The sequence below is a fragment of the Xyrauchen texanus genome, chromosome 23 (genome assembly GCF_025860055.1).
Source record: "Xyrauchen texanus isolate HMW12.3.18 chromosome 23, RBS_HiC_50CHRs, whole genome shotgun sequence".
Taxonomy (NCBI): domain Eukaryota; kingdom Metazoa; phylum Chordata; class Actinopteri; order Cypriniformes; family Catostomidae; genus Xyrauchen; species Xyrauchen texanus.
Window position 1 is genome coordinate 38,244,946 of NC_068298.1, and position 22,462 is coordinate 38,267,407.

Here is a 22,462-nt window from a genome sequence, read left to right on the forward strand (position 1 = left end):
TGAGCAGACCTGCCTTTGTTTACGATCAGCCAACAATGCCGAAAGCAAAATGTGAATTAGACCAGCAGTACCCCTCAAGATAAAAGTGTACAACAGCATTCAAAAATCCAGCTGTGATTAGCTCAAAACCGCCCAGTCTTTGGAGGACACTACGATTCCAAATCCACAAAGCCATTATTTCTGTATCTTTGTTTGGAGTGAATGCACTTAATGCACTTTTAATAATCAAGAATATTAGCGAAAACATCTTGACATTCAAAGGTTCTTGTTCAGGTCATGGAAAAGGCCTTCATAACAAGCTGCTGGTGGCACCAACCCCAAAACGTCCAATTTAAAGGGTCATTTGTGGTCTGCTTTAAAACAACAAACTATTCTCAAAGCCACTGCCTCCTGGCAGGGTGTCCGATGTTGGGAATCTGAAATACGTTCACCAGACTTTCTTCTAATCACAGACCCCTAATCACACCAGTACACATTTAGTCGTGTGGGGTTGAATTGTCTTTGATGTAGTTTTTTTTCTCCTCACTGTAATTGTGGTGCTGAATCAGAGACACAGGAGCACAGCGAGGGTTCTTCAAATACATCCATGGTGGAATGAGGCACTTTTTTATAAATATCAAATCCAACTTGAAGTCAAACAACTGAAATATCTGTTTTCGATGAATTTAGATGAAGTAGAGAGATTGGTAAAAACAAAGAATGATAATAATTAAGTAAACTTTGTTCACCAGATGTTCAGTGCTTGGTGCACATGTAACCACTTTATAGAATAACAGGGCTGTTTGATTAAACACTCTGTTAAAGAGAAACAGAATGCAGTTGTAGGGTTCCTAAAGTAAAACTTGCATTCATTTTCTCCAAAGAGAAATCGATTTTAGCAATAACGTACAAACCTTTCAAGACAAATGTACAATGAGCTCTGAGGTTGTTTAGTGATGGTATACAATGCTGCAGATACTAAATCAGTGTGATTTCAACTTAATTAAAACAACAATATAGGCATTTTTCAATGCATATGGAGAAACAGTGGGTGGTCACTGTTGTGCTCGATCTCTTGAGTGCTCACAGAATTATCAGATTTAAATATTCCAATTAATGTCCATCAAGTTTTGCCTGTCAAACTTCCCAAAGCAATTACACAAACGGGGTGACCAATTACCTAAAAGCAACAATTTTGCGGCTGACAAGAAAGACAGGTGACAAACAAAAGCAAGGCTGAATTTTCCCTACTTATATAAACGTGTCTGGCCTTTGACCCCTGGAACACATCCCCTTAGGACAGGTTTAAACCCTTACAGGTTGACCTTTGGTTTTTACATGCAAAGCCGATCCACCTTTAACACATAAGCCACCCCATACCACTTCACAATGTCTCAACGAGTTTCCCTTCACTGCTCCTACTTGCTGTTTACTTGAGCTAACAATGTAAGACTTAGTATGTATGTTATTACCATCTTAGATGCTGTCGTGAGGAGCGCTAATTACCTACTGTTTGAAACAGCCTGGGAGGATGTGTATTTCTCAGTGAGTTTGTGTGCACGCACGCATTTGGCTAATTCCATAATGGCCATGTTCTGAAGCAAGACAGTGGTTGTTAAAACACTTGATGAGATTAGACACTCAAACAGACTGTCATACGCCCATCTATCTCAAAACCTGTCTCTCAGGGCCAGAACTTTTCACATTTTTGCTTCCGGTTGGACATTCCTCTCGTTAATTTATATACCTCCCCCAAATTGAGCACACAGCTCGTCCGTCTCCACACCCTTGTTTCCGGTGGCCACTCCTCTGCCATTAGAAATCATTAGGGCTTGGAGTTGGGTGTCCCTACAGGCTATGGGATGAGCGGAAACCAAGTGCTCTGTCATTAAAGCATGGCAGACACATTGCTTAACACTTTACATTCTCCCATCTATGAGCCATTAAACCAGAGAGCTGCATCTCTGTATGGACTTATGAAGAGAAATCACATGAGAACGTGTGGAATGCTTTGTTGACTGTGCATACATGTAGAAGCAAGTTTACAAAATAGTATGGCACACAAGATGGTATCGTATGTCCTAAAGAATACAGGAATATATGTGCTTGGTGGTGCATTGTGGAGTTGGGGTAACACTTGACGATTTTTCCTACAGTTCAATTGTTAGCTTAGTTTACATATTTACTGGCTAGTCTGAGGGTGTCATAGTTCGCATTAGCTTCTGCCAGCAAGAGATTGTTCATCCCTTGCCTGACTGCGGGCTCTGGTGGTCTTGTCAAGTGACCAATAAGCTTTTTCTCACATTGCAGAAGTGACAAGACTCTGAACTGATTATTTTCAGTTGGTCGGTATGTGTGACACCTTTGGCCAAAATCAGGTTGTTTAGAGTCAGATCGTGAACATACCTGTATATTCAGCTTTGCTGCTAAGAGTTATGTACTTGTGATGAGGAGAAGGGTGTGGCCAGGCCATGATGGAGCATAGTCGGCACTGAATCAGCTGATCAGCGGGAGGGCAAGATAAAGGGCAGCCAGAGACACTGGTTCGAGAGAGAGAGAGAGAGAGATGCATGTGGCCTCGTTGCATATGTTTTTTAATTAATTGTTCAGCCGGTTCCCGTCTCCTGCTCGCCCAACCTTTACCTATTACAGTAGTGCCGAAACCCAGGAAGGAGGAGGGATGCACTGTCACAGAGTCCTTGCTACTGCCATCTGACAGGGGACCGCCGCCATCTGCAGAGAAGGGGAGGAGCGGTTCCGTCTCCCAGGGGCCAGAGGAGGAGTGAGCTGGCATCCACCTGAGGGTGGAGGAGCCTTTGAGGACCGGGCTACAGCATGCCCAGGAGCCGGCAAGCAAGTTGTTATCTCTCTCCACTATCTCTCTCTCTCTCTCCCTCTCTCTCGCTCTCTCTCTCTCTCTCTCTCTCTCTCTGTGTCTCTGCTCGCCCCTTTCCTTCTCCCCATGCCTCCCCTTGTCTCTCCCCCAGGTTCACAGGAGGCAGGGTGGACCACCAGCTGATAGAATGGCCGAAAGGGCAGCATCTCCCTGCCAGAGATTGGGGAGGAGTTAGTCAGACCTGTGACGCCTGGCCTGAACCAGGCGGGGGAGGATGGCGTGGCCAGTGTCACACGAGCCATTTTTTCCTCTTTATTTTCAGTTGTAGACTTAATTTACATTATCGCTCGGCAGTAGGTGGGAGATGGAGCTCGACGGAACTCCGTTGAGTCAATGGCTTCAACAACTTGGAAAGGACATCAAACTTGCTAAAAAAAAATCAATTCAGTTGCAAGAGTTATGTCCAGTTTCAGATCTAATCTAAACGCTCTAAACGTCAAATAAAAATAAAAGAACAGCAACCCTGTGTGGAAAAGTTGGAGATAGAATTGCCAGTGGCTTGTACATTTTTGTTTTTACTTGCCAGACTTTTGACAACATTTAAGCGTAATGCAATTAATAAGGTATTAAACAAACCGGGTCATTTTCACATACTGTATGTAGTATTCATATATCTGAATTCAAACGCTGTATAGTATGTGAGTATGTATACTTTTTCATATTTAGCTTTCAGTCATTTTAATAACATTTTAGCTTTTCAAAAATGTATATATTTAACATTCTATCAATTTATATTATGTAACGAAACTGCTTTAATAATGATGAAACAAGCTGTTGTCACTGTTTAAAATGGCATGCACATTTTTAACACAAAATATCAATAAGGTTGGAACCTAATAATTAAAATAGAATTCCAAATACTTTATACCATTTAAGTGTTACTATATCAAAAGTACTATGAAAAAAAAGAAAATCAAACAAACAAGGTTTATTGGTCAGGGGCCTAATATTTTTACCAAACCCCTATAGATGTTGCAAGAGCCTATTTGTTAAATTCTTCAATATTTACAGTGTTTTAGGGGCCTGGGTAGCTCAGCGAGAAAAGACGCCCAGCCAGGTCTCCTAAGCAACCAAATTGGCCCGGTTGTTAGGGAGGGCAGAGTCACATGGGTTAACCTCCTCGTGGTCACTATAATGTGACTATAATGCTCTCGGTGGGGCACGTGGTGAGTTGTGCGTGGATGCCATAAACACGGAGGCAACTGAAATTCATTCTCTGGCACCCAGATTGAGGTGAGTCACTACGCCAGCACGAGGACATAGAGCGCATTGGGAATTGGACATTCCAAATTGGGGAGAAAAAACTAAATATTTACAGTGTTTGTTGAAGTTAAAATATTTCATAATGTATGATTTCCCCTTTCAATATTTATATATTTACACATTTATCACACTTCAAAATAAATGTTAATATTTACTAGCCAGTGGCTACTAACAGACATTTTTTAGTTGCATAGTGCAAAATTTGGTCACAAATGCAAGTGATATACTCTGTGTAGTGGGCTGAACTGTGCTTGGCTGGTAAACTTTCCCATCAGACAGCTATTTCCTCTCTATGGCCACATCCACAGTACCACTACCACGGTTTTGTTTGAAAAAGTGTACACCTCATTAACACCTCCATTTCACACAGGAACAGCATTTTCCTTCACCTGTGTTTTGAAATGTAGGAAACAAAATTTTCATTTAAAGCGGTCGTGGCCACAGTGGGTTGTTGGCCACAATAAGGAGCAATGTTGTCAAGTTACCCTGTTTACTTCCATTGTAAGTGACTTACTGTAACTGCCATTTTTGTTTTTATTAAAAAACTGGGGGACAAGTGCTTTAGGGCTGCAACTAATGATTATTTTGATAATTGTCTAACTGTACGATTAATAGAACGATTCATCAAATATTTTGCTGATTATTGCACCGATTATTACGACAAAGAGTTTGTACATGTGTATACTAACATAAAGAAATGAAATTTTAAGCATCTTTAAAAAATACCTATTCCAAGTATTTTGTCTTGTTTTTTCAGGGAAAATATTTAAATGAACAACTTTATTAATTTAACTTTAATAAAGCAGGTATATAATAAAATGACAGATAAACACTGGGCTGTTTATCTGGGGTGACTTTGCTAATATGCATGTCTTACTCCAGTGGAACACCACCTCCACTTTATTTCACTAGAATATTGATTCTGTAATTCACTGTATTTTTGTATAATTTCCCCATACTTTGCTATCCATGTCATTTTGAGTTCTTTGAAGTGTGTCTAGACTGCGAGCTACATCTTCCTTTCTGGCTGCAGCACTTCTCTGGTAAAACCACATCATCATTAGAGTTGAAAATGATCTCATGTTAGAGCTGTGGACATCCCTTAATGTCACAGAGGGGATTGTGAAGTTATGAGATCGAGCACTGCTTCCAAGAAACATCTCGACTGGCCGCCATAGAGTCATAGAGGACAGAGAGGTGCGTTAGCTCTGCTTGTGTGTGTTTATGTGTGTTGAGGACAGCTGATTACATCAAATGCTAGCGTGCTAATGATTAAGTGCCGTCCCCTGGCATCTGTAATCAGTGTCTGGCGTAGATTAAAAAGCTCGCTGAACTCTCTGTCTGTCAGCTGTCTTAACTCTACAGCTGTCCTTTCCCAACAAAAAAATAGAAAAAAAAAAAAGAGAAAAACGCCCTGCTATATAATGACTCCACCACACCGGGCCTCCCTGGCCCACTGCCAGTCCTGAGTGAGTGTGTGTGTGTGTGTGTGTGTGTGTGTGTGTGTGTGTGTGTGTGTATGTTGTGAGTGCATTTGTCCTTTAATCTGATGCCTTTTGATCTATCGCATGCTCGTCAATCGCTACAGAGAAAAGGGGGATTATTTATTTTGTTTTTACAAAGAATGAACGACTGGAAGACATTGTCCGTTACTCAACGTTCCTCCTTCCCTTTCTGCTTTCATCTAGCTGAAACAAAAGTTCTGCGAGTTTCTTCTTGAGATGTTCACCCATTCTCCTCAAAGCTTAACTGCTAGTGTGTCACAATAGTTCAAGAGATACTTGATTTCAGGGTGTTTTCACACTTCACTACCCTTTGAATGAATCAAACTAGACTCATGTAAGTGGATCAAAAGTGAACCGAGTGAAACCAGAGTAAAAAACCCAGTTCTGTTTGCATTCTTTATCTGGCCATAGAAGTGTGCTCAAATCTCATGTGTACTTGTGACTTGGTCTCAGTCCACTTTCTCTTGTGAATAATCAGTAGTATCAATATTAATGAATCGCATGTTGGAAAAGTGTTTCACTATATTAACATATTTGACGTAATTACAATTTGACGTAGAGTTATGTGGCCATGTCTATTAGCTCTGAGGTCATCCTTATGCCAGAGTTCTCCTAAATTGGACAAATTGATTTTGCAGAGATACACAATAGAGGTCGACCGTTGTTGGATTTCGCGGAGACCGATTACAAAGGTTTTGGAGGAAATCCACTAAACGATTTATCGGCCGCTAATTTTTCAAATTGATATATTGAATGTGTTAAATCAGTTTCATAGTCTCTCCTTATAGTGACGGTGTGACCCAGACGTAGGCCACAAGAGACCAAAATATATGAAATACCAGATGCTGTTAATTGGAAAATCTTGTTCAGAACTACTACAAACAAGCCAAGATAAGGGAAACAAAATACACATGTCATTTAACAACTATGAGCAGACATTTATCAACAGTATTTCATCAGCGACCGCTTACCATAATGTCCAGTATTATATCAAAAACCTAATTTCAGTTTTTCTATATAGCCTTTATATTCATTTGATGCATTTTTTTATGACGTGTCTAATTGCACCCCTGTGTAATTAGCATCTGCCACACAGGTCAGCCATTTGCACCCCAATATTCTGGTAGAACCACAGAAATATATGGCAAACTGAACAGTAGGTGTGGCTGCAGTGGCGTGGACTGTAAATACGGTGTGTGAATGTGCGACTGCAGTTTAATCCGCGTTTTGTCCCCACTCTTGTTCCCATCCGTTTTCTTAATATTTCCTTTAATACTACTTAAAATAATAGATACACTGTAATATAATTGTTGATTTCATCACAGTGATTTGGTCATAGTGAATGTCGAGGAGTGTAGAGAAGGGTTTGATCCGGAGGCAAGGTTTGTCGATCGCACTCGTTCCCGCGGCTCGGCATCGCTTGTGTGTAGATTGCATCACTGTATTACTAATATTGTAGTAACCAGGCTTTTTGGCAAGGTTAGGTTTAGAGGTTAATGTAGTGTGACTGTTGAACTCTAAATAAACACAATGAACACACTGAAGCGATGCCCATTTACTGTATGTTAGTGTTTAAATATGGGTAAAAATAGTATCTGGCACTATGTGCACCAGGGTGCAATTTGTATCTAGTCAAGTCAAGTCAAGTCAAGTGGTTTTTATTGTCGTTTCAACCATATACAGTTAGTACAGTACACAGCAAAACGAGACAACGTTCCTCCAGGACCATGGTGCTACATAAAAACAACAAAGGACCAACACAGGACCACATGAGACTACACAACGAAATAAAATACCTAAATAAACTACCTATATATACCTATATAAAGTGCACGTGCAAACATGTGCAAAAAGTACAGGACAGTACAACAAATTACTGACAATGAACAGGACAATAGACAGTGCAGCGCCGACCAGTACTCAGTAGTGCAAAAAGATGACAGTTTCTAAAAATGTAAACATAACATACTATGAGATAATGTTCTATGCACATAGCAGTTATTGAGGTAGCAGACAGTTATAAAGTGACAGTAATTAAAGTGCAACTCAGGACACGTGTGTGTCAAACCAGTCTCTGAGTATTGAGGAGTCTGATGGCTTGGGGAAGAAGCTGTTACACAGTCTGGCCGTGAGGGCCTGAATGCTTCGGTACCTCTTGCCAGACGGGAGGAGGGTAAAGAGTTTGTGTGAGGGGTGTGTGGGGTCAGTCCACAATGCTGGTTGCTTCTATGGATACAGTGTTTTTTGTAAATGTCTTTGATGGAGGGAAGAGAGACCCCAATGATCTTCTCAGCTGTCCTCACTATCCTCTGCAGGGCTTTGCACTCTGAAACGGTGCAAGTCCCAAACCAGGCAGTGATGCAGCTGCTCAGGATGCTCTCAATAGTCCCTCTATAGAATGTAGTGAGGATGGGGGGTGGGAGATGTGCTTTCCTCAGCCTTCGAAGAAAGTAGAGATGCTGGTGGGCTTTCTTGGTGATAGAGCTGGTGTTGAGGGACCAGGTGAGGTTCTCCGCCAGGTAAACACCAAGGAATTTGGTGCTCTTGACGATCTCCACAGAGGAGCCGTCGATGTTCAGCGGAGTGTGTTCACCTTGTGCTCTCCTAAAGTCAACAACCATCTCTTTTGTTTTGTCGACATTCAGGGACAGGTTGTTGGCTCTACACCAGTTCGTCAGCCGCTGCACCTCCTCTCTGTATGCTGACTCGTTGTTCTTGCTGATGAGACCCACCACGGTCGTGTCATCGGCGAACTTGATGATGTGATTCGAGCTGTGCATTGCTGCACAGTCGTGAGTCAGCAGAGTGAACAGCAGTGGACTGAGCACACAGCCCTGGGGGCCCCAGTGCTCAGTGTGGTGGTGGTGGAGATGCTGTTCCCGATCCGGACTGACTGAGGTCTCCCAGTCAGGAAGTCCAGGATCCAGTTGCAGAGGGAGGTGTCCAGGCCCAGCAGGTTCAGCTTTCCAATCAGGTGCTGGGGAATGATTGTGTTGAATGCTGAGCTGAAATCTATGAACAGCATTCGAACGTATGAGTCCTTATTGTCTAGGTGGGTGAGGGCCAGATGGAGGGTTGTGGTGATGGCATCGTCTGTTGAACGGTTTGAACGATACGCAAACTGCAGTGGGTCTAGTGAGGGGGGCAGCTGGGTCTTAATCTGCCTCATGACGAGCCTCTCGAAGCACTTCATGATGATGGGTGTAAGTGCGACGGGACGGTAGTCGTTGAGGCAGGACACTGAAGACTTCTTTGGCATGGGGATGATGGTGGTGGCCTTGAAGCACGTTGGAACAACGGCGCTGCTCAGAGAGATGTTGAAGATGTCGGTAAGAACATCTGCTAGCTGGTCTGCACATCCTCTGAGCACTCTGCCAGGAATGTTGTCTGGTCCAGCAGCCTTCCGTGGGTTGACTCTACATAGAGTTTTCCTCACATCTGCCGTGGTAAGACAGAGCACCTGGTCGTTGGGAGGAGGGGTGGACTTCCTCGCCATCACGTCGTTCTGCACTTCAAACCGAGCGTAGAATTCGTTCAGCGCATCTGGAAGGGAGGCATCTTTGTCACAGGCAACTGATGTTGTCCTGTAGTTGGTGATGGCCTGGATGCCCTGCCACATGCGCCGCGTGTCACCGCTGTCCTGGAAGTGACTGTGGATTCTCTGGGCGTGTGCGCGCTTTGCCTCTGATTGCCCGTGACAGTTTGGCCCTAGCTGTTCTTAGGGCTGCCTTATCGCCTGCTCTGAAGGCGGAGTCTCGGGACCTCAGCAGCGTGCGCACCTCCGCAGTCATCCACTGCTTCTGGTTGGAGCGTGTGGTGATGGTCTTGGAGAAAGTGACATCATCAATGCACTTGCTGATGTAGCTGGTCACTGATGCTGTGTATTCCTCCAAGTTGGTAGAATCGCCATATGTTGCAGCCTCCCTGAACATGTGCCAGTCAGTACACTCAAAACAGTCCTGAAGAGCAGAGATGGCTCCTGCTGGCCAGGTTTTCACCTGCTTCTGAAGCGGTTTTGTGCGTCTGACGAGCGGTCTGTATGCTGGAATTAACATAACAGAGATGTGGTCTGAGTAGCCGAGGTGGGGGCGGGGCTCCGCCCGGTACGCGCCTGGGATGTTTGTGTAAACAAGATCAAGCGCGTTCAGCCCCTCTCGTTGCAAAGTCCACATACTGATGGAATTTAGGGAGCACTGTCTTGAGATTTGCATGGTTGAAATCTCCGGCGACAATAAACAGTCCGTCGGGGTGAGCGTTCTGCAGTTCGCTCATAGCCCCATACAGTTCACAGAGCGCTTCCTTAGCGTTAGCGCTGGGGAATGTAAACTCCGGTTATGCAAACAGTGGTGAATTCCCGTGGTAGATAAAAAGGTCTGCATCTAACAGTCACAAGCTCCAACAGCGATGAACAGTAACTAGAGACTAGCATAGAGTTCTTGCACCATTCCGTGTTGATGTAAACACACAAGCCACCACCGCGAGTCTTACCGCAGAGAGCTGTATTTCTGTCGGCACGAAACGAGGCGAGCCCGTCTAGCTGAATGGCGGCATCCGGAACTCTGTCGCTGAGCCACGTCTCCGTGAAAACAAAGACGCAGCAGTCTCTAAACTCACGCTGCGTAGCCTGCTGGAGTCGGATATAGTCCAGTTTATTGTCCAGGGAGCAAACATTTGAGAGCAGGATAGACGGGAGAGCCGGCCGGCTAGGGTTTGTTTTTAGCCTAGCATGGACCCCCGCCCTCTTTCCGCGCTTCCGTTTTCTCGCACACCGCTTACGACGTCCTCTCCCCCGGCCACCGGCATCAGGCGACGCCGAGGGCTGGAGGCCTGGTCTCCGCAGCAAGCCGAGTACGCGTAGCGCCTCCTGCAGGTCATCATGCAGCTTGGTTTTTGCATGAGTCTTATATTTCAGTAGTGTCTGGCGATGGTAGACACGAACACCGGTTGCTCCGATGTCCATGTGTTGCAAAAGTCTGGCTTTTTTAACAAAAATAGCACCATTGTGGATCCGGAGTGGCCGCTGCGTGCTACCGCGCCGCCATCTTGGACGCCATCTACCATTGCACCAGGGTTGGGGCCACTATTTGCACTTAAAATAGCATACACCATTATTTGCACCAGGGTGCAAATAGCATCTGCCTTTTTTTATGTATTATCTTTAACCAGATATGTGCTGATGAGGCATGTTTCCACGCCGTTGCTTCAAATTATAACACTTTAAAATGAGAATGAAATTTTGATTATATAAATACAGCAAATTTCCACAGTGTCAGGGATTATTTATTTCACCTCCAGAGTGTGCACTCATACTCTAGAACCCTTCAACGGTGCCAACTATCATGCCGATGAATCGGCAAAAACGTTACAAAAAACATTTAGCAGTTTTTGTCCAATAAAATTATTTCTGGAATGGCTTCCCCAAAAATGTCATATGAAATGAGGCAATGACAAGTTTATGTACAAATAATATATATATATAAATTGCATGTTACTCTTCGTGATGGACAGAATATGAAATGTAATAGCACCACTGTTGAACACAGAGTGTTCGATGGCTCGGAGATGCACACGCAGTTAATTTGATTTATCACGTTTATTTCAGATTTTATATTATTTCAGCTTTTTTCAGCGTATTGCCCAAGTGAGCCAAATTCTTAAGTTATTCACACATCTTGTGACACCTGCAGTTTGTTCTATTCATTACACTGCATCTCACTTCTTTAACGCAACAAACACATCTGGTCTGAACGGCCCCTTTCATGACTGCTGCAAAACATTTATTGCTGGTGTCTTTGCCATATATACAGATCTCACCTTCGCATACATGCACACTCTCTCTCTCTCTCTCTCTCTCTCTCTCCCTCTCCATCCCTTCATTTCTATCTCTCTCTGCCTGTGAAAAATAAGACTCTGTCCATCAGTTTAAACCTGCAATCAGTGTAGATTCCTGGCTGGGCTGCATGCATGGACAGGCCAATGTGTGTGTGCATTTACATCAGTGTGCAGCAGGGGGAAAGTATATCTCGGGCACTCACCTGTGCCCAATGAGCACAGACATACACCCACACTCAGAGGTTGGACACTAGATTCTTTAGTGAAGATGTAATATTATAGACATTTAACCCAATTATCCCTCTTTACTCTGACTGAACATCAATGGCCATGTAAAATATTTTCCTTTTAAGGTGCTAACGTAGTTTTTGCAAGTTGGAGGCATTTACGTAGCTGCTGCTACAACTGGATCATACCAATGAAATAGTGTTTTCTGTACCTACGCATGATATATAGTGGCCCCGAAAGTATTTGGACACTTAAGCTACACTTAAAATACATGATTTTCATTGCATCAAACAACAAAATATCAAACCAAGTGGCATCTGCAAACAAATGCTGCTAGAACTTTTCTCAAAACTAATTTCACTTTTTTGCAGTGACATTTATACAACTTGTTTTGCTTTGATTTAGTGGATGTATGAAGTCAATTTCACCACACCAAATGCTGTCGATTGAGCTCAAGTTGTAGTGAACCTGGAATATTCCTTTTAAGATGGTAAAGACATATATGCATGTCAAACGTTCACTACACACAGTATTGATTTTTTATTATTGTCAATTATTATATTCCAACCCCCAACAGCTCCTTGTCTCAATGTGTGATGGATATTTTCACACACTTTTTCAGTTCAGTTCCACAAATTTTCTATCAGATTGAGGTCAGGGCTTTGTGATGGATACTCCAATACCTTGACTTTGTTGTCCATAAGCCATTTTGCCACAACTTTGGAGGAATGCTTGGTGTCATTGTCCATTTGGAAGATCCATTTGCGACCAAGGTTTAACTTAATAGCTGATGTCTTGATATGTTGCTTCAATATATCCACATAAATTTCCCTCCTAATGATGCCATCTATTTTGTGAAGTGCACCAGTCCTTACTGCAGCAAAGCACCCCCACAACATGATGCTGCCACCCCCATGCTTCACAGTTGGGATGGTGTTCTTCGGCTTGCAAGCCTCACCCTTTTTCCTCCAAACATAACAATGGTCATTATGGCCAAACTGTTACATTTTTGTTTCATCAGACCAGAGAAAATTTCTCCAGAAAGTAAGATCTTTGTCCCCATGTGCACTTGCAAACTGTAGTCTGGCTTTTTTATGGCAGTTTTGGAGCATTGGCTTCTTCCTTGCTGAGCAGCCTTTCAGGTTATGTTGGTATAGGACTCGTTTTACTGTGGATATAGATACTTGTCTACCTGTTTCCTCCAGCATCTTCACTTGCATGTTCATTGTTCTGGGATTGATTTGCACTTTTCGCACCAAACTACGTTAATCTCTAGGAGACGTCTCATTTCTGAGCGGTATGATGGCTGCGTGGTCCCATGGTGTGTTTATATTTGCATACTGTAACACTTTCCACTAAGGAAGGGACAGGAAACAGCGTCAAAGGTAAGGCTTCTTTTAATCTTTTTTACTTTCACAATATTATCACAACAATTAGTTTCTCTTGGCTTGGTGTCGGGCTCTCCCTCTCGAGGCTCTCCGTTTTCTGCTTTTTATGCCGCTCTCCTCACGCTACTGCAATTAGACACAGGTGTTAGACATAATTTGGCCCAGGTGTGGCGCCCTTACCGCTTCTCTCTCCCGGACGGGCGCTTGACCACGCCCCGCTGCCACATACCCCCACCGCCCGACTCAGGCGGGCGTCATCCGGCCTGCCTACCACTCCCCCATTTCTGGAGAGGAAGTCGGCGGCAGCCATCTGCACCCCGGTCTGTGGATCACCTTGAATTTAAAAGGCTGGAGAGCGAGATACCAGCGGGTGATCCGGGCGTTAGTATCCTTCATGCGGTGGAGCCACTGGAGTGGGGCATGATCCGAACAGAGGGTGAAGGCCCGCCCCAGCAGGTAGTAACGGAGGGTGAGGACCGCCCACTTGATGGCCAAACACTCCTTTTCCACGGTGCTGTACTTAGTCTCCCTTAAGGAGAGCTTCCGACTAATGTACAGCACCGGGCTCCTCCCCTCCACCAGCTCGCGAGTACGGCCCCCAGCCCTCTGTCTGAAGCGTCCGTCTGCAAAATAAAAGGGAGAAAAAATCAGGTGCATGTAAAGCGGCCCCCACAAAGTGCAGCTTTAATCTGCGTAGCGCCTGTTGACACTGCTCCGACCATTGGACCGGATCTGGAGCCCCCTTTTAGTGAGATCAGTCAGCGGGCTGGTGGCGTCCGAATAATTAGGCACAAATCTTCTGTAATAGCCAGCCAGCCCCAGGAACTGTCTCACCCCCTTTTTGGTCTTAGGTCTAGGGCAAGTCGCATATCGCCGCAGTCTTTTCAATTTGGGGGCGCACCTGGCCATGACCCAAGTGGAACCCCAGATACCGTACCTCCACCGCCCAACCGCACACTTCTTAGGGTTTGCCGTGAGCCCGCCCGTCGCAGCGATCTCAGGGCGGCCCTCAGATGATGCATGTGCCGCTGCCAATCATTGCTATAGATGATAATGTCATCCAAATAGGCAGCGGCGTCGCGGTATCGCGGTCTGAGGATCCGATCCATGAGTCAGCTGGAGCGTGGCTGGGGCCCGAACAAACCGAAAGGAAGCGTCACAAATTGGTGTAATCCAAGCGGCGTGGTGAAGGCTGTTTTCTCGCGGGACATTGGTGTCAAGGGGATCTGCCAATAGCCCTTTGTTAAATCCAGGGTCGAGTAAAATCGAGCAGTACCTAACCGATCGAGCAGTTCATCAACACGGGGCATTGAGTGCAGCGTCAAATTTAGACACAGCGTTGACTTTCCTGTAATCCACACAGAACCGAACCGACCCATCACTCTTGGGAACAAGAACAACCGGGCTGGACCAATCACTGTGGGATTCCTCTATTACGCCCATATCGAGCATTGCATCTAATTCTTCCCGAGCGACTTTCTTTTTATGTTCGGAGTAGCGATAAGGCGACAACGCACCACAGCGCCCGGCTCGGTCTCGATGTGGTGCTGTATGAGGTTCATGCGGCCGGAGAGGGAAAACACGTCCGCAAACTCTTTTTGTAACTTCGGAAACCTCTGTGAGCTGCAGCGGTGAGAGCTGGTCCCCACAAGTGACCGGAGTGTTAAGATTGTAGTTTTTGTTTACCTCCGGTCCGAGCTCCGCCCTCTCGGAACTACCGTGGCCAGCGTCACAGAGGCCGCCTCCTCCCTCCACAATTTCAGGAGGTTGAGGTGATATATTTGTGCAGCGCCCCTCTATCGATGCGTTTGACTTCATAATCGAGATCCCCTACTGCGTCGTGTGACCTCAAGCGGTCCTTGCCACTTGGCGAGTAATTTTGAGCTTCGATGTTGGGAGTAATACAAGCACTTTATCTCCGGTGCAAATTCCGTAGCTGAGCACCCCTGTCATACAGCCGGCGTTGGCGTTCTTGAGCTTGGAGCAAATGCTCTTGTGTTAATCGCCCCAGTGTGTGGAGCTTTGCTCGAAGATCAAGAACGTATTGAATTTCATTTTTGGCATTAGAAGGTCCCTCCTCCCAATTTTCACGGATGACATCGAGGACACCGCGAGCGTCGCCCGTACAACAGCTCAAGCGGGGAGAACCCGGTGGAGGCTTGCGGGACCTCTCGTGCCGCAAATAACAGGGGGTCTAGCCACTTATCCCAATTTCTAAGCGTCATCGTGTGCGAATTCACGAATCATGTTTTTGGCGTTTTATTAAACCGTTCCACTAGGCCATCTGTCTGAGGATGGTAAGCGCTAGTCTTGAATCGATTTAATGCCCAAGAGCTCGTAAAGTTAGCGAAGTGTCCGTGACATAAAAGTTGTGCCTTGATCGGTGAGGATTTCTTTCGGAATCCCCACCGGGAGATTATCTTGAAGAGTGCCCCTGCAACACTACGTCGCGGAGATGTTGCTCAGAGGCACTGCTTCCGGATATCAGCGTCGCGTAATCCACTAGGACTAACACGGCGATGTCCGGCGTGCTGACCGTTCTAATGGCCCGGCGAGGTCCATCCCAATTCTTTCGAAGGGACCTCGATTAATGGTAGAGAGCGCAAAAGCGCTTTTGGGGTGGCGGTGGGTTTACCAGCTGACATTCGCGACACGCCGCACACCACCTGCGGGCGTCACCGCCAATGCCCGGCCAATAGAAGCGGGCTATTAGGCGGAGAAGTGTTTTTCGTTCCCCTAGGTGACCGGCCATAGGATTATAGTGAGCCGCCTGGAAAACCATTTCCGGCGGCTCCGTGGAATCAATAATTGTGTTACTTCCTCTTTTGTTTGAGCGTCCTCGTCACCCTGTATAAGCGATCTTTAATAAGCGAAAAATCACGGATATGAGGCGGCGACACCCGGCGGAGTTGTTGACCATCGATTACTCTCACTTGGTCAAAGCGTGCTTAAGGGTATCATCCAGCGACTGCTCAAGGGAAGTCCCCTCCGGGAATTCCGGAGAGGAGGCGTCCACCTCGCCCCTTCCCGTCACTTTCGGAGCAGTCGAGGGCGGCCCTAGCTCCGCCTCCCGCCAAAGCATCGCACATCACACACCCCTTCACTCTCGCGCAGGACCCATCCGCACAAACTCCCTCCAATAACTTTCTAAAATTCGGCCAATCCGTACCCAAAATTAGCGGATGGGTGAGTGAGGACTAACAGCTGCCTCTACACTATGTTTTTCTCCCTGAATTTGATCGCCAGAGTCACCACGGGATATTTGTGAATATCCCGTGTACCACCTTACCCTCACCAGTTTAGCTGAGCCCAAAGCCCGGGTTGAACCAAGCGTTGGTGGATGGTGGTCTGGTTACAGCCGGTATCCAACAAAGCTTGGTATATACCCTAGATTCTTACGGAATCCGATGCGCTCCAACCCGATCGGGGGCAGCCTGTGGAACATCGGAGACCCGTACCACGCCCCTATTTCCATCAGCGGGCACTGATCCGGAAGTGGTCGGGTCCCGCACCTCCAGCAGACCGGCCCAGGCGCTGCGGCCGCACCGTGCTGGCGAGCCCCCACCTGAGGAGGAGGCGGCTGAAGGATGGAGAAGGGCTTGGTGGGCGTTCCCAAGACCGGGGGAGCTGGAGCTGAGCAGCTCCACGCCTGCGAGGGGCAGGAGCGGACCCTGGGGAGAGAGCAGGCGAGAGGGAAGAGGGAGGGAAAAAAAACAGGGGAAGACACAGGGAAAGGGGAGACAGACAGAGAGGGCTCATCCGCCCTCGGAATCGCCGCCATGTGGTCCTCCGCGAGCGGACGGCTTCCTCCAGCGGCGCCGGGCGGTGGCACTGGACCCACTCGGCCGTCTTCGGGGCAAGCGCTGGACAAACTGCTCCAGTACCACCTGGTCGACGAGCTCCTCGGCGCCCGTGGTCCAGCGCAAGCAGCCACCTCCGACGCGCATCCGCGGAGCCGTTGGGCGACGCGAGCAGGCGGTCGGATTTCTCCAGTTTTAAGGCCGGAAGAGTTGGCGACTTTCCTCTGGGGACCGACCAACCCGTTGCAGGATGGCTCTTCGCAGATCGTTGTAAGCCAGGAGGCTTGTTGCCGGCAGTTGTTGGGCGCGAGTTGTGCTTCCCGGACAGGAGAGGGACTAATCGGGCTGCCCACTGGTCTTGGGGCCACCCCAAATCTCCGCCGTCCTCTCGAAGAGGTCGATGAAGGCCTCTGGGTAGATCCGCCCGGCCCCATCTTCTGTATAGCGGGTGGGGGCAATGTGGCGTGGGTGTCGGGGGTGGCGGCTGCGGCTGGGCGGCCTCCTGGCTGAGGAGGCTCGGATGGCGAGCCGGTCCTCTGCTTGAGCCCGCATGATTTCAAAAAGCGGCGATCCTGGTCTTGCGGAGCTCAAGCAGGGATTGTTGGTGGCTCTGGTGGAGTGTCGCGAGGGACTGGAGGACTTCAGCCAGCTGGGAGGACTCTATGGGGCGACTCTGTTCCATTATTATGGTTTTTTTAATGTCCGGGTTTAGGCACCAGTGTAACACTTTCCACTAAGGAAGGGACAGGAAACAGCGTCAAAGGTAAGGCTTCTTTTAATCTTTTTTACTTTCACAATATTATCACAACAATTAGTTTCTCTTGGCTTGGTGTCGGGCTCTCCTCTCGAGGCTCTCCGTTTTCTGCTTTTATGCCGCTCTCCTCACGCTTACTGCAATTAGACACAGGTGTTAGACATAATTTGGCCCAGGTGTGAGCGCCCTTACCGCTTCTCTCTCCCGGACGGGCGCTTGACCACGCCCCCGCTGCCACACATACTATTGTTTGTAAAGATGAACGATGAATATTTGTGTCATGCACAAACTAAATGTACTAAAGGAGTTACCAAAACTATAGTTTGCTAATATTAAATCTGTGGTGTGGTTAAATGACTTCAACCTAAGTATATGTAAACTTCTGACTTCAACTTTAATTTCATGCCTGCTCCGGAAGTAAGTGCGCCCCCTGAAGCAAAACGAGTAATGATGTCTCAAAAACGTATGTAAATGCTGTGTAGACAAATCGTCACTTGCAGTGTAAACAGATTGATTCATTTTAAGGCAGAGGTTTTCAGTTATATTTGAAATTGAAAAGTAAACATGACATGTTACTGTATTTGTCACTAACAGACAGAATTATGAATATAAACCAATGTTATTAACAAGATTAACAAGGTATTTTTTGTCACAATCTAAATTATTAGTATTTATTGAGAATATGACTTTTTCAAGGTTTAAAAATTGGGTTTTAACATGTTTTGCTGTGTGTGTTTGGATGTTGGGTAGATGAATAGGGTTTCTCTTATTCACAGGCACCACAGAAAGTAAAAGACAAGTCTGCAGCAGGTCCTTCTGGGAAGGCTCCCAACCTGAGTGAGGTCAAAAACAAGCTATCATCAGTAGTTCAAGAGGTATGCAAAGAACTCGATGTATTCCCTTCCATGCAGAGTTTTCTCTCTCTGCTATCTGTGGATCTACCGATACAAACTTTTATCGACGCTTACTGTTCTAAATAAGCACCCCATTTGTTGTTGTCAAAGTTCTGACATACAAACAAACACTTGCGTTAAGTGTTAACGGTAAGTCGGCCATGGCAGCAGACACTGCGATGGTCGGGTATTAATGAGGCATGTGAGTAACAAGATTGAGGCCGGAGGTGGGTTGACCAGGTCTGTGACATCACCGAATCAGCCCTGTGCCGGGATTAAGCCGCCTTCCTGAGCCCACCTGCTCACCTCCCCAATCAACTCCTAAAACACTTTGATTCACTGAGTGCACATGGAGGCCACCTCAGTCAACATCGTCACCCTCCTCAACTTTGTTTTCTCGATTAGAGACTTCTTGATCTCTGTGAGGGTCTCATAGCACTGGTATGTTCTTAAAAAGTGCTGACCCTCTCCATGTTAAACAAAAGTATGAAAATACATGCCATGACAAAGGAAAATCAGTGTATTGTGTTTCTTTAATATATCGAGATTTTCTCTTTTCCGAGTTACTAATGATTGTCTATGCTTTGCATGTGTGGTATGTTGTTGATTACCAGACACAATAATCCTGACTCATCCCGTCAGTAGGGATGGAATTAACGATTACATCTCCTTCACCAAATCCATTAACTATATTATTAGTACTTTTCAGGAAGTATTATTTAAAAATTCCACCGATTACAACAAAACTCATGCGTCTCTTTAACGACACATTGTCATTTGAACCAGTCTGTAACTGCACTGCCTGACTGAAGTCTCACGAGCTTTAAGTTTAAAAGAACCGGTCATTTGTTTGGGAATCTGACTGCACTGGTCCTGTTTTATGTTTCATGCTGTAGATTTAAAAGAATCGGCTCATAAGTGTCAGTTGTTTGGGAATCGGCCTACACTATTGACACTATATGTTTATAATCCTGACCCTAACCATCAGTTTGTAAAAAAAATACACGTTTCTTTTTTTTACAGTGATGCACTTGGAAGCCAAGCAGGCAAGAGTACATCACCGCTAATAAATGCTTCAAATATGCAATTGACACTCTTGTTCAATGTACAATCAGAATGTGTATACTTTAAATTTGTAAGCATGAGACTGGTTGGATAGAATTGCTTACTAACTCTGTCTATGCAAAGTTATATCCTGTCTTTTGACACATGCAGTTGCCAGTCACAAAAACTTCAGCCTGGTTACATTCGCATGGTTTCTGCACAAGGACACAAGGAACAAACTTGACTCCACCCACAGGAAATATGCTGGTATTGCACAACCGGAAGTTCCTCCACGTAGAGAAGTAGTCCCATCTCAAAAAAAGACGATTTAGAGATATGTCCAGAAACGGTAAATTTAGTCCCATCTTGACATACATGATATGCCTTCAACATGAGTCATAAACTCATTTCCCATTCATTTTATACACACTGAGGGACGAGTTAAAATCATTGTCCATGGTAATAACCAGCATAGATGCAGTACATTGATATTAAGTTGAAAATTGCTCAATGTTCCTTTTACCAGAAACAAGACAGTAGGATGATTAGTGTGTTGCGCAGTAACATCTAGTTTGAAACTGGAAGAATACAGCGGATGGATTGTGTTGAGCAGATACGATGATTTGTGTCCATGTGATTTCATTCGGTCTGCTGTAGATAAGGGGAACTGGAATTACAGTAAAGGCCACAAAAATACAAGTTCACTGAAGTGTGTCCAACACCCAACACTCACCCTGTTCATCACGGCTGCAGCGCTCTGGCGCAAAGTCAGAATGATCTCAACACTTAGCAGAGAGACACGAGTGATGAAAACGAGGCATTTCATTTCTTCAAAAATGTGTTTCTCTGAACAGGGGAAGTCACTTCCAAAAACGGAACAGAAGTTTGAAAACTACGCTAAAAGCTCTTTCAAGATCTCAGATAAGCAAGTGAGTATCTGCACTTTCATAAAGCACTGTCACACTTTGGCAAGCTTATTTATACCATTTGTACATTACGGAGAAAGTATGTATGGCACTTTATCAACACTTCTGAAAGGTCTTATATATATATAAGAAATGAGTATAGTCCACTTAAAAGATTAAAACCCTACTGCTGAGAAGATGAGAGACTAAGAAGAAGCTATTGGTGAAGATGGTCGACTAGTTGATTGACCTCAATGGTTTGTAAATAGACCAACACTTCATGTATTTGGAGTCTGACAGTAATTGTCTTGAAACGTTTTGTTGAAGTGGGTTACAAACACAGTGCTTTGATGGCTGTAGTGGTATTGCTTTAAAGGGGATTCAGAGATGCATCTTTTGTTGGTTTTGGTAGTCCAACAGTTACTGTTAACTCACTTAAGCACAGCACGCTAAAACCCTCTTCAAGACGTAGCATCTCTAAATTGGTGGTGTCTGCATGATCCTAAACCAGTGTAATTATACAGAGCTTCCTTAACTCAGACTAGACATTCACTCAACCCAACAACTAGTCAAGTTGAAAATATGTACTTTTGCACATCCCTGCTCCACAGCCAGCAGAGAGATACAGAAGCATTAGCATCTTGTGTTTTAGAGGTTTGGTTGGGGGTGGCATACTGAGAGGATCCTGCCTCTCTCTCTCTCTCTTTTATTTTTATCAGCAAATGAAATATGTACTAAATGACCTTTTGGCATTGAAATAATCAGGCGGGAACTGTCAAGACTGACATCTTTAGCTGTGATTTAAATCTTTCGTTCACTCATTGCCCTCTTTTAATCTCTTCTAGACTAGTTGTTTCGCAGTCTTATGTGTCAAGCTGGGTGTTGACCTAAAATATTGCAGTTGTGCAAAGCAGCCCTCACAAATGGCAAAGTTTGGATCGAAAGAGAAAAATCTCTCTTTTAACTAGAGCACTATCACGTCTGCTGTTGCTTCTCTTTGTCTCAGGATGAATTATAAGCAAGAGAGCACAAAAGTCAGTGTGTGTGTGTGTGTGTGTGTATGTTTGTGTAGTGGTACCATTTAGGAATGGGGATATATCAAATATACATGATAAATTCATGATGATTTTACTGGTGAAATAAAATGAAGCAACATCGTGATTATAGTGAGCTTTTTATGTGGCTATTAAGTTTCCTAAATAGTTTGTCAGTAGCAGGCCCTAAAATTCTTGTGAGTGGACCTACTTCCTTGGCCACAGATTCAACATCTTGTTTTGATACAGCTGAAGTCTTCGTTGCTAGTTTGAAAACATCACTTTAGAACTAGCAACGGAGGATGTGTTGCTTTGCTGGAGCACTTACTGGAGTAACAAGTTAGTGTGCATGTGCATGTGTGTGTACGTTTGTGTGTGAGTGTATGAACAAGAGAAAGAGAGAAACAGAGATATTGGTGTTTGATGTGGCTCTCATCAGGCATAACATTGCTTCAAATTGACGATATGTAAATGTAAGCACACTTGTCCGCAGCAGCGAGTTTATTGTGTGTGTGTGTGTGTGTGTGTGTGTGAGTGAGCGAGCGAGAGAGAAAGGAAGGAAGAAAGACTGGTGTGTGAAATTATTACCTGTTTGTTGAGGCTCTCATCAGTAACTGCAGTTACTTTTTATAGATTACATGATTACATATTAACAAGACAACAGCAGTAAATTGTAAGTAGAGTGTTTTCGGAAGAGAGGGTGAGGGCTGTGTGTATTGCGACTTTGAGAAGTTTTCATGTCACTGATTCACAAATATAACTAGTCTGATCTCTTACTACACATGGATGGCGTTTGTAAAATGGCAAAATTGCATGACCACATTTGTGTAAACTTGCCCCGGTTACCTGTCCATCATTTTAGAAACTCCAATAAGAGGGGACCTGGGTAGCTCAGTGAGTATTGTCACTGACTTCCACCCCTGGAGTCGTGAGTTCGAATC

General features: G+C 45.2%; 1 protein-coding gene across 2 annotated transcripts in view; it reads left to right on the top strand.

Moving 5' to 3' along the window:
- The window catches only part of LOC127663005 (nucleophosmin-like), a 56,345-nt gene that overhangs the window by 28,655 nt on the left and 5,228 nt on the right, over positions 1 to 22,462 (top strand). For both annotated transcript variants that reach the window (XM_052154382.1, XM_052154383.1), the window contains exons 9-10: positions 18,422 to 18,520; positions 20,437 to 20,511. In XM_052154382.1, coding sequence (XP_052010342.1) covers positions 18,422 to 18,520; positions 20,437 to 20,511 — 174 coding nt within the window. The remainder of the gene's footprint in view (positions 1 to 18,421; positions 18,521 to 20,436; positions 20,512 to 22,462) is intronic.